Consider the following 16,442-nt stretch of genomic DNA (forward strand, 5'->3'; position numbering starts at 1 on the left):
TCCACAATGTAGTACACATGAACTAACAGTTACAATATCATATTAACCACATGTGTAATGGGATACAATGAAGCCCCCATCTATGGACATTAAGACATCTGTGAAATTATGGTTAGGTTGTTTTCCTTCAGTTACTGACTACTGTTTAGTGCATTTCTCAAAAAGCAAAGTACAGTGGTCTGTAAATTTGCTATGGATATGTAGTTCAGTCCTCACAATAAACAACTGCTAGCACAGTGAATTGTAATTCACTCAAGTCCACTAAATTTTTGTTCACTGTTTTTTGATCCAGAGAAAAACCTTGCTTTCTCCTTATATAGTACCTTAATAAATTAATCTAACAAATTTATAAAAGTGGTAAAACATGTAGTGCAGCTGCTATGGGCTGCAAAGTCATAGAATCATAAAACGGTTTGGGTTGGAAGGGACCTTAAAGATCATCCAGTCCAACCTCCCTGCCATGGGCAGGGACACCTTCCACTAGATCAGGGTGCTTTGAACCCTTCCAGGGAGGGGACATCCATAACTTCTCTGGCCAACTTCCACTGTCTCACCACCCTCACAGTAGAGAAGTTCTTCCTTATATCTAATCTAAATCTACCCTCTTCCAGTTTAAAACTGTTACCCAGTGTCCTATCCCTACACTCCCTGATAAAGTGTCCCTCCCCATCTTCCCTGTGGCCCCCTTTAAATCTTATGGTCCTGTTGAAAATTTCCTATGTATTGTTTTTCTTAAAGCAGCAACTTTTCACGTCATGTAAATGGATCAGAATATCTACTGTCTTTAGCTTAAAAGGAAGGAGGTATTTTGGTTTTCTGGCTACATGAAAAATGATGGAAAGGTACTGTCTTTTTTATGTGGGCTTATCATTCTCTCATCAGAAGTACAATGCTTGCCAGCAAACTGAGGAGGAGAAGAAAGGAAAGAAAATCTTTCTGTATCAAGATACATAGCCACTCCCAAATTTACTTTGGCCTGGATTTGGGCTTTATCTGTGGCAAGACTTTCCCTGTCTGTAGTGTGACTATTTTAAAAACAAAAATACAAGCTTTGGCATAAGGTTTTGACCAGCTACCTTATTGCTGATCACTAGAAAATGCCTCTGACTGAAAAGGTTGTTGTAATTGTCTGTGAATGTTTTCAATGGGAGAGGATGCCTGTATGGAGCAGTACTAACACGGAGGGGAATTTGTGTCATCCTGGCTGGTTTTACTCATCAGCCTTTGTTAAATGAAACATTCTGAGCTGGGATCATGAGGGGAGTTGGCCTTTGTACATTCAACTCCACAGCGCTCTGTGAAGCAAATTTCATAATGAAAACCTTGAAAATGTTCTTGACCTGTTGTAGGAAAGGATTACCAGGAGGCAGTTCTTGCATCTGTTTTTGCAGCTTCCTGATAAGTAGTGACCTTGAGATCTTTTGTACTGCCTGTTCCAAAAGTCTTTGATAAGGGTAGAGAACTGAATGGCTTTAGATTCGCAAAAAGATAATAACCACCTGATGATATTTAAGAAGCAAATAATTAGCTTAGCCAAAGCTTGTATAGGCTGAAGGATTTATAATCTTCAGTCTAAACTACTAGCGACAGGAGTCTTAAGGATCTATGAATTAAGGTTTCTGCCACAAAACCACCTCAAATTTGAATGAAGAAAAGAGCTCAACAGGATTGATTTACTTATGGAGAAAAATGTCTGAGGAGCTGACCTCATTTTTACCAAGTGAGGGATGTAGTTATTTAAACATATCTATCAGGAGGAAATTATTGAAATGGCTATGTTAACCATTCAGTAGCAGACTCAGAAAGAGATGCCTTTGTGCCTATCCCAAGGACCTGGAATTTTCAGAATTTTAGGAATTTCACATAGGATTCTGTGGTTGTGAGCTCTTGACTTCGGTACCACCAAAGCAGCTGTGTGATGTAGCCTTAAACGAGAATAGTTGACAGACAGGAGACATGTCACTGCTAGTTGTCTGCGGAGAGATTGATGGGCTTCTTATTTAAGGGTTTACATAGTCACAATGTGCTCTGCCTGGTCAGAGTTTGACAGCAGAGGGTCATATGTTTCTCTGACACTCTGTAGTTCTGCTAATCTCAGCAGGATTCATGGGGGTATTAGTGCAGTAAGTGGTTTATTAGAAGAGATGATCAGCACAAAGCAGATGAGGATTTCATAAATAAGGAGACTTGGTCTGCATCACTGAAACCTAGTTACGTGACATGTCAAGTCCCCTTGTTGAGCTTTCTTACCTCTCAGCTCCCCAGTGCTTGGTACATCCATCAGCACACATCCAGGATGGGCAAATCCAGTTGAGGAGCAGGCATTTCTGATGAGATCTACCTGGATGATATGGTGATGTGAACAAAAACACTACAAAAAGCAACACACAGACAGACAGTTTCAGTGTCTCCTGCAGTGGGAGCTTGCAGTCAGCCAGAACAGGTGAGGGCAGCAGGGCAGTGAGCTGGGGAGCAAGGAGGCACTGGGGAAAAGCAAACCTCAGCTGGTCTGTCAGAAGACTCCAGCTACAGTCCTTGGAACTGACTGCAGGCAGAGAAAGCTTTTTGATTTGTAGTCCACCAGGAAATTGAGCTTTTCTCAGGTGGGAATTTTGCAGGTGAAAGGAGAAAATAGAAAGGAGAAAATTTTGCAGGTGAAAGGAGACTTGCAGGTGAAAGGAGAAAATAAAGCATATATATAGCATGGAAAAATATCAGAATCTAGGCTACATTTAAAGAAATAACAAATAATTTTGTTTGCTCATTTCAGGCTTACCTACAGATTGACAGACAAAAGCTACTTCAAATCAATACGTTTTCATCAAAGCGAGTCATATTTTTAGACTCTTTCTATGTTATTAAATATGCATAGAGAGAGTCCAGTGCTGCTCACATGGAACTGAGTGAGTGGTTCTGATTGTGGTGGGAAACCTGTTGGACTTGCTGTTGCGTCCCAATACCCAGAGCCTTCCCTTGAATGGCATGTAATTCCCCCCCACCTTCTGCGGTCTGCTCAAACTCTTGGAAATTATGGCAGCACAGTTTATCTCCTATACATTGACCCAGAAGGGGAACCTTCATTTAAGCACTGTAGAATTACCTTTATACATGTAGTATTAAAACTAATCTGGGAAACTGCTGTACGGATCAGGTCAGTATTAAGACATGATCCCTGTGTCTTTACTTACTAATGGTAGTTTTTACTAGGCACTAAGGTAAAATATATTTTTAACTCCTCTTCACAGCTTGTTTTTCTAGCCATACATCTAATAAATTTGTATTACATTACTTTTCCACAATAGGAAATCACTTTCAAACTCTAGGGAAGATATCAAGGAAACTATACTTTCAAAATCACATTTTTGAAAGTAAATATAATTTGTTAAGGAGAAAGGACACCACTGTTTCCCTGATCATTCAGTATGCAAGATTATCTGATTGGTAATTTGTTAATGTACCATCAGGGTATCCTCAGATATGAATATTGCTATTTATTAACCACAAACCCCCAGGTGAGGATTTGAGGCCAGGCACACTTCCAGTACAGGGGAAACAATCCTGCAGCACAATCTCCCTCCCTGTGTTTCCTGTACCATTGGTACACAGGGTTTACCTTGTAACTATCTAACAAGCTTATGATACCATTAAGTGGTCTCGCTGTGCAGACTAGCCTTCAGCCAGCTTGCGCTCTGTTATCAATAACAAAATCCAGTGCGTTCCGAAGGGTTAGTAAATTCTAAGAATTTGTTGCCTTTCATGGCAATGGTCTTCTTGACAGTGTATTTGCTATTACAAAATTCTTTCCTGAAATGGAAAATGTGGGAGATCCTATTATCTACACTTGGATTTATTGCAATTGTGGTCTGAAGGAGATGAGATATTTTGATGACTATCTGTGATATGTGGCCAAGTTTTCTGGCTACACACAGGATGGGAACTCTCAGAAGTATTCATACACCCAAATAATGGCGAGAACTTCTTTTTCTAGCTGTTATACCTTTTCACTGGACAGGACATGATGCATATGACGCAGGTCTTGCCATGCCATTGTCATGCTGTTGACATAGCACAGCTCTCAGCCCAGGTTGCTCAGGTTCAAGATGATCAGACTCAATAAAGCAAAAGATCATCCTAGTTTCAGTGAGTATCTTCTTCAGTGCTGGACTTCATGTCGTCTATGCTGAGATCTTGAGAAATCACTTCAGAAGTAGACAATGACTAACTTGGAGACTTTCAGCTGGGATGTTGTTTAAAAGGCTGTTCATTTCTCTCTCTCAGTTGGGTTTTATCCTTTCCAGCTGAGAGACAGTAACTGGTGGTAAGAGTGCATCTAAATGTGATTTGTGAGGTCTTGGCCCTTAAGTGCTGATGTTCTTTCTTCAGTCATCTTTCCTGATGTGGAAATAAAGTCTGCACACAGTATTTGGGTATGTGTGTGTGCCTATGTGTCAAGTGTGAAGTGTAGACTCTCTTTTATATTGATATGGTGCCATACATGTGCCATCAGTACCTCTTCACTTCTAGTAGAATCACATCAGTTTACAAACTTGAAGTAACTAGTGACATGTTACTCCAGAAAAAGCAGATAAGACATAATCCCTGCACCACAGGATGGCAGTACACTTCATAAGAGCTTGACCCATTATCTTTCTGATGTAGCTTTTGTATCACAATAAAAATCATCAGTCTGGAACAGAACAGTTTGACAGGATGACTCAGTAAAGCCACAAAATGACAGATGCTAGAGATAAAAAATAAACTGTGCCAGGTCGTTGCTGTCAAAGTAGGATCCTTCACCTGTTGTTCCTGATGCTTATGCAGTCAGCTGATAGTTGGGGGGCCATGTTTTCTGTTCACAGGACAGATTATTGATATGACATGAAAATTTAGTATGGTGTGATTTATTTTCTAAGGTTACGCATTACATCTCAGGATGTAACTTCTACAGCAGCAGCCATGTGCGTTGCTTGCTGTTTCCAAGCTGGTGATCCCAGCCAGTTCTGTGAACCAGCACACTCTGTCCCTCTGCTTCAGATCCACTTGCAGCATCGCTTCTCTTCCCAGCTGCTGGGCTTCCCTTGGCTCTCAGTTCTCAGTTTGTGCAACCAAGCCCTCTCCTTGTTCATTTATATGGATCCAGGCCCCCCAAAAAATCCTCAGACCATATAGCTTAATTCTTCCCAGACATGGCGATACAGCCAGCAGAGTTGGGAGTTACCTGTAGTGGTCTCCAGGCAGTTCATTCAGCCTGAACTGTGCTGTGTGTTTACTCTGTAAAAAGGATGGCTAATGCATATCAGCTTTAATGCTGCCTGTAGCTGTCTGTAGGTCAAAGTCTTTGCTTGAAGGCAGCTGTGTCTTCCAGCAAAGCAGGTAGAGCACATTGCAGTGTTCTGTCTGATCTGCCTGTAAACAGAGCTTATGACATGTCACTGAAAATGATGGTTTGATTATCCAACAACAGCACATAAAAGTGGATTGCAAATGCTGAATGGTTTTAGCTGGGAGAAGAGCTAGAAGATGCTGAGGGAGATGGTTAAGTTTCCTCTTCTGCCTTAGATCAGACACCATATGTCTCAAACAGTGCCCTGAGCTTCTACCAGGGCATTTTGGGGCTAGACAGGACAGGAGGATGAGTCTTTCCAGTTGACATTGCCCTACTTGATACTCATAATTAAACATTAATTTGCTCAGGGATTTGAATCCAGGACTACATCTGTATTCATAAAAGCAGCATCAGAGAACATTACTGGTTGCTGGAACTCCATTCTCTGTCCTGACAAATTGTTTTAGTGGTCCCTTGCCTGCCCTTGACCCGTGCTAGTCTGAATGCTCCCAAGCTGTTTTCCAGCATGGTTCAGGAGCTGGCACAGGCCATTGCAGTGGGCAGTTTGCATGCAGCCGCCCTGTGTTGGAGGGTAATATTATGAATGCTGGCTGTTCTGTGCCAGTTGGTATTGGCGCCAGGGACAACCCTGGGTATATTTAATTTCCCAGTATAGATGCAGCCCACCAGCTCCACTCCTTACCCCCCTGTGAGAAGTCTCTCTAATTTGTTCAATAGCTAGTTCAACCCAATATATAGATATAGAACAGTGTGGAAAAGGGGAACTGAACATTGTCTGCCCAGAATTCAGGGCAGGGATTTCAATCAAGAACTCCCCAGTTTTCTGATGGAGGGTACCAGTCATCAGACAATACATATTTGCTGAGGTAATTTGGTCTCATATTGCAGTGATTCAACTTTTTATGGTGAAGTTTGATAGTATATGAGTCAGAGATACAGGAAGGAGAATGATCCGCCAGCCTGGTGAGTAGGCATGCTCTTGGGAGGGGAAGCTCCAAGGCACTTCTCTCTGCTTTGATACATGTGCAGTAATACGTAGGAGATGAGAAGAGATGGAGCTCGTTGAGGTGGTAAGCAATGTGGGTTTGGATTCACATTGCAGCAGGAAGATGAGGGAATTACAACTCTGAAGCTCGCATTGTGGTTGATTACTTTATGCCACAGCCTCTGGAAAGGTCATTTTCAACACTGCAAATCTAACTCAGCTTTCCTTACAGCTTCTCAGAAAAAGAATTTTTGAAAAAAAAAAGTGTAAAGGTTGGGTTACATGTAGGCCTGTAGGTCCAAGGTAGAAATGGTGGTGGTGGACACTTATTTTTGTGAAAAAAGATGAGAAAAAAAGAAGGGGTTTTGACTACTGTACTGCAAAATGTAAATTTTTTAGTTGTGCTTAGATCAATAATGCAACAGGCGCCCACCCCTCTTCCTTAGAAAGCTGTCTCACAATCAGCAGTTAATGAGCTAGTATAGGAAAAAATGTCCTGCCTTGTTATGTCCGGAAAAGGCTCACATGTTGGCTTTCAGTAGAATCACCAAGAATTGACTTTGGAGAACCCAAATACAAAGAAGAAGAAAAGTTTCTAATGGTTCTTAGCTGGTTTGTATGATTTCTCTAATTCTTAAACCTCCATAAACATGTATGACGAGATTTTTCTCAAATGGCAAAGTATAGCTGTGAAAAGGTGGTGTTTTCCAGTTCACTACAAAAAGAAATACCTTTTCCTTCCCTTCAAAGAAGCTAAGTATTGATCAGCATTCATAACAGGGAGGAGGAAAGCCTTCACTTACTGATTTTTAGTGTTCTAAAACCAAGGATTTACCAGTGCTGCCCTGGAACAGTAGTGCTGCGGCTGAGCGATGTGGAGGGAAGTCGCCTGCCTTGCCTCTGTGGAGCTTTCTGTCTATCCTGCCTGAAGTCTTTGGGAAGCTGCTTCCAACATAAAACACTTAGCATCTGTAAAAGGAGAGCAGAACATCCATCAAACATGGAAAGATCAAAAACTGTGACTCCCTGTGGAGTAACTGTTGGGAAGGAAACAGCTGAATAATGTTGAACATATTCAGATCTCTGACTTCACCTAATGCACACTGTGAAGGCTGTGTTTGTAGTCAAACGATGATTCATTTTTATGGATGTGGAAAAGCTTTTGTGCTTCTGCCTTAAAAGACACTGCTCTATTATTTGTTTGAGAGGCAACACCAGTTGCTTCTGCCTTCTCTTAGACAAATATAAGCATAAATATTAATTTGGAGTGTGGGGGGTTTTTTGCTGAAAAGATGAGCCTGGCTGTGGAACAGCTTGGGAGGTGTCTTGCTGCTTGGTACACTGAAAAGACCTGAGAACTGACAAGGGCATTTAAAAACTCAACTTTCTGAAAAAATTCAAGTTCCTTAAATCTCAGTGATAATTTGTCCCTTCACGGATATCAAGAGTATTCACTGGACATGCTCATGATCAGGAATCGGGAACCACCATGGTTTTGAGGACAAAATCACTGGAACAGCTCACCTCTTCCCTGTGAAAGGCTCCTCACCCCAACCTCTAAAATAGCCTTTAAACTTCAGCCCATCCTCTTCTAAAGGTTTGGGTACGTGAAAACTTTCATGATAGCCTTTCTTCACTGCCCAGCCTTGGTAGCTTGGCAGGGTCAAGGCAGGAGCACTGCAGCGGCAGCCCCTGCAGCCTCCTTTTCTCATAGGAAAACACTAGGAGAAGGTTAGGTGCTTCTGACAGGTCCTGTGCTGCAGGCAATACAGATATTCTGTGCTATGTGAAGAGTCAAACTACTCCCTCTTCCTGAGGTAATTTCCTCAAATTTTGGTTGTCCTCATGCTCCCAACAGTACCTTTTTCTGCTTTAGCAGGTGGTGATGGGTAGAAAATGCAGGTGATATTTCCTTGAACAGTTCTCAGCAGGAGTAAACCTAACCTAATAGTAAGTGCAAATATTTTTAAAGTGAGTGTTACATATTCAGAGGCTGTTACATGGTATATGTCCCTGACATATGATGTGGCTTTTCTTGTGATGGTTCTCTCCGAGATCAAAAAACATGTTGTTGCATCTAAATGAGTCAGAAACAACTTAATTAGCAAAGTGCCTTCCACAATTATTTCTCCAAGGAGTAGGTTACTGTCTCAGAAGCATCAAACCCAATGGGAAAATTATCCAAGAAGTGCTACTTTCTCTCTGGAAATAGCATGATTGGGGATAAACAGACAGACAGCATCAAAATGAAATCTCACATGTGGTTGCTATGTTATGGAAATGACCTTCCCTTTTTCAAAGACAGAAGTCTTCCTTTGGGAGCTGGAAGGTACAAACCAGCTTGACAACACAGCATGTGAATGCATATCTCTAACATAAGTATAGCTAATATTTTCTATTATTGCTGCATAGCGCTCTCTGGGCAGCAATCAGTTCCATTTAAATACGATGAATATGAAAGTAATAATGTTTCAAATTTTGCTCTTGTACATACCGGCAGGGGAAAGAATGTTGATAATTTTTTTTAATAATATGATAGTGAAATAAAATGAAAATCTAATTCCTGTGACACTGCTAGTGTTCTTCTTAATTCTGCACTGTCTGAATTTTTCAGGGTTTTGAAGGTATTCCTGTCCCGAACTGCTCAGCGCATTCCATACATGACAGGTGGGCGAGTGATGAGGATGCTGGCTGTGATTCTACTGATAGTCTTTTGGTTTCTCGTTGGCTGGACTTCTGCAATAACCCAAAATTTGGAGCGAAACATTCCACTCATTGGCCAAGGGCAAACATCTGACCACCTGATCTTCAATATGTGCCTCATAGACCGCTGGGATTACATGATGGCTGTTGGTATGTTAATTTTCTAGTTTATCCTTAATTTCTAAAATGAAGCTTGGTTGCCTTTCATTTTTCTTCTTTTAGAATATCCTAAAGTTTTGACAGACTGCCTAATATCATGTGAAAAAATTCTAGGGAAATAAAATACTGGCATCTATGTTTTTTAAATGGGCTGAGATGTAAAGCATAATTAAAATATACTGACACTTTTATGACTTTCAAAGGTTTGTAACTTGGACTGTAGTAAAAAAGTGATGGGTGCTCAAGAAATTTCATCTTTGAAGGTGGAATGTATCTAGCTCTTCTACACTATTGAAGTGAGAAATTGTAGATTAACAAAGGCTTTTTGCTTCTGCTCCACAGAACTGGGCAGACCTCTCATGTGTGAGGAGGGAAAGAACTTGCAAGACCACTCATTCATAACCTTGCAGAGATTAATATCAAAGTAATGGGAATAGGAAATGCACATCAAACGCCCCAACTTAATGTATTTGTAAGATGTGCTCTCAGTGCTTGGGATAGGCAGGAGCTAAAACATGACACGCTGCAGAACTCATATCAAGGAGAAAAATGACTCATTTTTGTTTCCTTAATTTTATAACAAACAGTGGACTCCCCATGCCAGGGTTCAGTTATACAGTATAATGTGCTTCCTTCCGATGGCCAGACAGCTTTGGTGCTTCTGCACACCTAGAGCCATTGTTTCTAGTACAGCCCAGGTGTGCCATCAACTATCTCAAATACATTAGTGTTTTCAAATCTGAAATAAATTCTTACCTTTCTGCCCTTTACCTGCTTCCTCCATGGACATCCCACTGACAGAGCTCTGCTGCTGAGGATTAGGGAGAGGTAATGGTGGCTCCTCCACATGAGAGTGCAGATGAGATGGATAGAAGCAGCCTGGGGGTATGAGTGTTTTCTCTGAAAGTGGTGTACAGAAAGCCACTGCATGGTAATGCACAGCAGTTTTAAAGGGCAAAACACTGCTGCCAGCTTCATCAAGGACTTTTCCGTGGCTCTAAGGTGGCCCTGTGCTCGGTTCTTCTCTCCTTTGTTTGGGATCTCAGAGGCAGTCAGGCACACTGGTACCCCATGTATGCTCACTGGTAAACCACACAGAGGGGAGTATAAAGGAGTATGTTTTGAAATGCATCTCAATGGCCCTTTTGGAGAGGTATACTGATAAAATATAACTATACTTTGCAGTAATGGAATACGACTATCAACAGACATCATGTAAAATTAATAACAAAAAATAATTAAAATAATTAAATTTGGAACACTTGATGATGTCTTCTGCACTAACCCATTTTGCATCAAAACTACTACATTTCACAGCCAGTAATACAGTGTAGTTTTATTAAAACTTCAATAGTGATGGTTGTTGCATAATGGCAAACAGATGTTTTCATTCTCTGAATTTTGTAGCTGTGGTAGTGTAGCAGTTAACAATTCAGATTTTAATACCTAATTATGATCAGTAGTCCCTTTTTGGTAAGAAATAGCATAAGCTGCTGTCTGCCTAGTGTTGGAAAAAGCAGGATAATTTTTTAAGGCATATTTACATTTAGAGGGGTTTTAAATGTTTTTTCAAAATACACTCAAAAGCATTACAGGCAAAGCCAGCTCTTGAGCCTGAATGAAATTGGGCAGAATTTCTTATGTTCTGTCATTTTGCCTTCTTACCCAAACTACATTATAAGCAGAGTTATGTTTGTGCAAGTCTTCAGTAAACTATACAGCCATATTAGTGATACCAGGAGATGTACACCTACAAGTCTGTACTAACAAGTGTGTGTCTATATATATATTTTTATATATGTGTGTCTGTGTGTGGGTGTGTATATGCACTTGAAGATTTTTATTGTTAATAGCAGTCTGAAAAGCTTATAGCCAGTAAGAATCAGTTCCAAAATCAGATAATTCATCTCAGAGATAACATCAGGAGAAATACCCATAATGCAGAACCCCTTTTATTCCTATAATTGACTGGGAGCAGCCTTGCAAAAGATTCCATGTGATAAACTAATTGATAGATTGTGGTATTTGATTTAAAATGATAAAATAAAAGTTCTGGATGATAATCTATTAAAAGTTTGTTATTTCATTTAATTTAGTCAGGCCCAGTATTTTATGTAAAACTAGTCAGTGTTTTGAAATATATTCTGTCACCTGTAGCCCTTGCTGGAATACATCCCTGTTTCACTCAGCTGTCAATGCTTTACTGAAATGCAGAGAGGGAATTTTCAAGGTCACAGATTAGTGAAGTGAGAATTAACAAGGCTCTGTTAGAAAGTCATAATGAGATGAATCCTTTATGCTACCAGAGATTATTGGAGTTTGGATTTATGAAGCATTTTCCATACTAATCATGCTACTTAGGCTCTATCTCTGGAGACTTTTATTGCAGTGAATGTTTTATATTTACATTTCCATTAAGTTTAAGAGGATGCTCTCTGTGAGAGAAGCAGGGACTTAGAAAGGTTGTCACCATTTCTAGCATTGCCTCTGTACTCTGTTATATGCTGATGAGAAAAATTAGCATTCAGTAAATCTTATCTACATAACATAATGTAAGTTAATATGCATTTTCCTTGAGGTTGGATACTTGTGGGTAGCTTATTTGTTACTTGCCTAGATTCTTTTATTTCCTTTGTATTCGTTTGTGCATCACTTTCAAGGTTGGGGCATCTGTCTCATTGACAAGCCATGGCATGCTTGACAATCTGAGATTTTAGAGAAAGACCTGAGGGCTTGAAAACGCTCACCCACAAAGACTTTTTCCTATTGCCTGAATATATTCTATACCTCTACCTCTCACAGCCAGATTTCAAGTTAGAAAAAAAAAGCAAGCGATAAACTTTTGGTGTCTAAGGGCTCACAGTGTCACAAATGAAACTATTTTTCTTTATCGTGAGGGAAGAATCCTGTAAGTGAAACCAATATCAGCACAGGATTTAAAAGAACTTCCCAGAAACTGGAAAAAAGGCAAAATAAAAAGTCTAATGAACAAAGCCCCGGGCAGGAGAGAAAGGCAGGCAGAAAGATAAACATGCATGCACAAACACAAAAAAAGAATCAGATGTGAAATCTTGGCGGGTGGATGGTCCTGACTTCAGCCAGGCCAGGGTTTCACCCAGCATGGATAGGATTTGAACTGTAGCTTTTAAAAATCTCCCCATGCATTCTGTGTGTGTTTCTCAATGCTTTATTTAAACCAGAAGTGAATGACAGGTATTAACTAAGCACAAGGAGGTATTTTTCCCCAGCACCTGTTTGATTCCTGACTGGCAGGAGCTGTGCTGCTCCCACGCAGCTGGCCTGAGCTGCTGCCATAGCCCACTAATCAGTGGGGCATGCTTTGGGTCTTGGGCATCAAGAGCATTTCAAACATGAGGCTGCATCATGATTACTGCATGCCCTCAGCCAGGAAAAGGAACAAAGTGAGTATTTCAGACTGTTCCCGAAAGAACTCCCTCTCACTGTTCATTTGTGGATATTTAACGTATATAATCTTTGCATCTAAAGAGGGCATGAGGTGCCAGGACAGGCTCTGACAGATTGGGCATTAAGACTGCCTGTACAGTTTTGAGCTAGAGCATTGTAATACAAGCCTTACGAGGCCCTTTATTAAATTTTCTACAGGCCCCTCTGCTGCATTCAGTGAATGAGTGATTATTATTTCTTTTTGTTATCCCCATTTGATATGGCCCTATGCCATGTTCGGGGTGTGGTGTTCAGAGCATGCAATGAATAAAGAACTGTTCATTTCCAAATGGGCATTTTTAAGCCATGTTCTCCGTAGCATCGGTGAACAAAGATTAAAGCCAAAATTGTCAACAGTAGCTATCCATTTTGAGTGTCTGTCTTGAGACATCTAGGGACTGGTTTTTCAGAGTACTGTTTATAGCCTCCTCTGTGTGGAAAGCACAACCAGGAGGCACTTGTTAGAATTCAGCACTGATGAGGATCTGGCTTCAGTTCTCACATCAGATACTCAGAAAATGTATCATGTAAAAATAGTGATCACTTGTGAAAATCTTACTCTAAGTTATAAGTCCAGGGCTGTATAAAGTGTTTGCAGCAGAAATAGGAAAAGAATCCTGTTTTAGGAAGGAGCCTTCAGCTCCATCCCCTTCCTGCTTGTAACCCACTTCTCCCACCACCACGTACATCTCTTTCACAGCCTGCATCACCAACACTGTGTGTCCCTCATCTCTAGGATATGGTAAATCTGGAAAAGGTAAGGGGAAGAGCAACAAAGATGATAAGTGGTGCTGGAACCCCCAGGTTGAGCAGTTTGGGTTGCATTACCTGCTAAAGAAACCATATTTGAGTTGCCTTAGCCACATGTTTATGTATTCGTAAATGCCATATTTGAGGCTTCTGCAAGCCATCCGTGGGAGGAGATGGCTTTGGGAGAGGCTGAAAGATGCTCTGACTTCCTTTTGTCTTTTCACCACCCTTTTTGGAATCCACTTCTTGTACTGCTTCAAGTCTTTGCAGCCCTTCAAGTACTTTAGATGCCATTGGCATTTGCTTGCATCCTCTTTGAGATGTGAGAGAAGAGGTCCCACGCTCAGCTTGCTTTCAGATGCTGGTGGTAGATCTTTCTGATCCTGTTTTTCCTCTTTCACCCACACACAAGTGGAGAGGATGATGGGGCACATGGAGACAGAATAGTGGCCAGATGACTTTAGTAACAACAGTGGGCTATGGAAGGAATGAGGCAGGACAGCTCATCTGTGTAGAGGAAAGAATAAAATGTATAAGGGCTAATAGAAATGCAGAAATGAGGGGAGTTCCTAGAGATTGTAGACCTGAGCGCTGGCATATGTTCCATGCAGTGAGACTCCTAAGCATGTTGCTCATACTCAAATCAGTGGATATGTCTCCATTGCCAGCAAAAGCCATCTCTAGGTCACCCTCAAGCCATTGGGCCCACAGACCATGGGTCAGCATGTCCCTTGCATTACTTTGGGTGGACCTGCAAGGGAGTCTTGTGGCTGTGCGGGGGACGGAGTGTGCTGTGCTCCCCACCAGCCCATGGACCCTTGCTCTTCTTTCTCAGCCTTGCACAGCCACAGGCCATGGAAGTTCTGGTAGAAAAAAAAAAAATCAGGATTTGGCACCATTAATTCTTTCTCCACACATAGGTCTCTGTATTGCTGTGCCTAGCTAATTAAAATGATGCTGAGATATGGTGAGAGGCACAGACAAACCTCTGGTAATTCATAATTTGCTAGGAATAACTCAACACTAAAGACTTTACACATGTAATCACAGTTCATTGAAATATATGAAAAACCTTTCCGTTGCAGAAAAAAACTTCTCCTATGACATGGTGCAACTCTCCAGGTGGGAGATTGGACGCAGCGAGGCAGAAAGAGGCCGTGCTGGCTGGCAACACAGGAGCAATCGAGGACATGATTTTTTTTCCTATTTTAAAATGGTGCATGCTCGGCTCCAGCTGGCACCCTGAGCGAATGAATGGATGGAAGAGCCGTGCTTCCAGATCCATAGCTTCATTTCAGTAAAGGGGATTTAAAATGTAGACATTGGTCTGATTAAATGAAGTGTGATGGAAAAGTAGATGAGTTGTAGCAGTGTTATGGATGTAAGTAGAGTTGTAATCAGTAATTTGTGTCCAAAACCTGAAGAAAAAATGGTGTAACTGTTGGAACAGTGCTGTTTTGCCAGCAGTGCAAAGTTCAGAATACCAAATTAACTTAGTCAAGTCACAACTGTAGTGGTCTTTTGCTTATTAGTGTAAGGAAAGGACGTGGAGCATGTTGCTGTCTGTGGAGAGCAGTGGTCTGTTCTTAGCCTACAATGATGCTTTTTAGGCAAATGAGTGTGGTCAGACATAGAACATCATACAATCATGAAAATGGGCTTTAATCCCTCAGGGGTGTCTTCTTTTAGCAGATAACTTTTGGACAGCAGAATGCAAGCAAGCATGGGGATGGGTATCCTGGCTCCAGGGAGCTCCTTTCAGCAGCTCTCGCCCACAGCCTCTCGGCCAGCCTGAAGAAACACAAGAAAAAGGCGTTTCTGGCAGGGTAGGAGGGCTGAGAAGCAACCAGGACAGCCTGAAATAATTCACTTTCCTTTCCCAACCATGGCGGGAAGGAAACTCACAGTTTAGGATTTAAGCTCTTCACAAATATGGGTAAATTTATTTCCGCTGTCATCTTGCAGTGACAGGGTGGCATTATCCCCATTTTACACAGCCAGAGCTGAGGCACAATAAGATTAGGGTTATATGGTCCATTTAATCTGGTGCCTATTTTGCAATGCCTTTGGCTGAGTTACAGAGCTTAGTCAAATCTATATATAACATGTTATGTATGGTCTCACTGGCTACAAATACAGCCCTGTGTGCTTAGTTCTGCTGCAAATCGCAGCAAAAATGCCTAGGTTGGCACCCACATAGCAAGAGAATGATCTCTGGGATCATCTCTGCAAAGTTTGTCTTGCACAGGAGCTTGAGGTACAAAGTTAGATTTCAGTTGTGCATGCACGAGACCGCTTTTTTCCCCTGCAGTCTTTTCTGTCATTCACTAGACATCTAAATGTCATTTGCCACAAATTACAGAGCTTTCTTCACTAACCAACCTTGATTTATCACTGGAATTGCTCTGTCGCATGCATTAAATGAGTTTGGTTGCTTAAGAAATGATAGTTAACTGAAGACTATATATGCAAAAGAGAGCAAGTTAAGGCTGCATATGTGCTATTTTTATTTTAGTGCTGTCCAAGCTTTGCTGTAGAAGTAAGGATGAAGTACTTTCCTAAGGCCTCTAAGAAGAGTTGGCGTGTAAGCCATGTTCAAAAATCCAGCTTCACATTTCTTGATTTTTCATGTTTCCTTCTATGATCTTTGCTTTTCTGAATTCCTTTTTTCTTACCTCTCCAGAAGTTGTGCCCTTACTGCCTTTACTCCATTTGTCATCTGTGGGTGTTCTCTTCCTCTACCCACTCAAGTGTAAGGAGGCTCCCAATGACTTTTCCAAATCTTGAAAGAGAGGAAAGTGACTTTGATCACTGCTTTCAGTTCATCATATCTTGCTCTGCAGTACTGTGCAGTCAGGCAAAGTACAGACATCTGCAGAGCAGGCAATGAGAGAGGATATGGATTAACGCAGAAATTTACTTGTGCTGGGACTGGACAGGCAGGAGCAGGTCAGTCTGCATTCGCTGTGCTGTGCAAGGCACGACACAACTCAGCTAATGAACACTGAAAGAAAATATCATAGAGACTGTCTC

The 16,442-nt window shown here is 41.3% G+C and overlaps 1 protein-coding gene across 1 annotated transcript in view; it reads left to right on the forward strand.

Annotated features, from left to right (window-relative positions):
* Window positions 1-16,442, forward strand: part of GPR158 (G protein-coupled receptor 158) — a 211,663-nt gene that overhangs the window by 176,484 nt on the left and 18,737 nt on the right. Inside the window, exon 7 of the mRNA XM_074866388.1 lies at window positions 8,947-9,185. Coding sequence (XP_074722489.1) covers window positions 8,947-9,185 — 239 coding nt within the window. The remainder of the gene's footprint in view (window positions 1-8,946; window positions 9,186-16,442) is intronic.

This window comes from Strix uralensis, chromosome 1, assembly GCF_047716275.1.
Source record: "Strix uralensis isolate ZFMK-TIS-50842 chromosome 1, bStrUra1, whole genome shotgun sequence".
Classification (NCBI taxonomy): Eukaryota; Metazoa; Chordata; class Aves; order Strigiformes; family Strigidae; genus Strix; species Strix uralensis.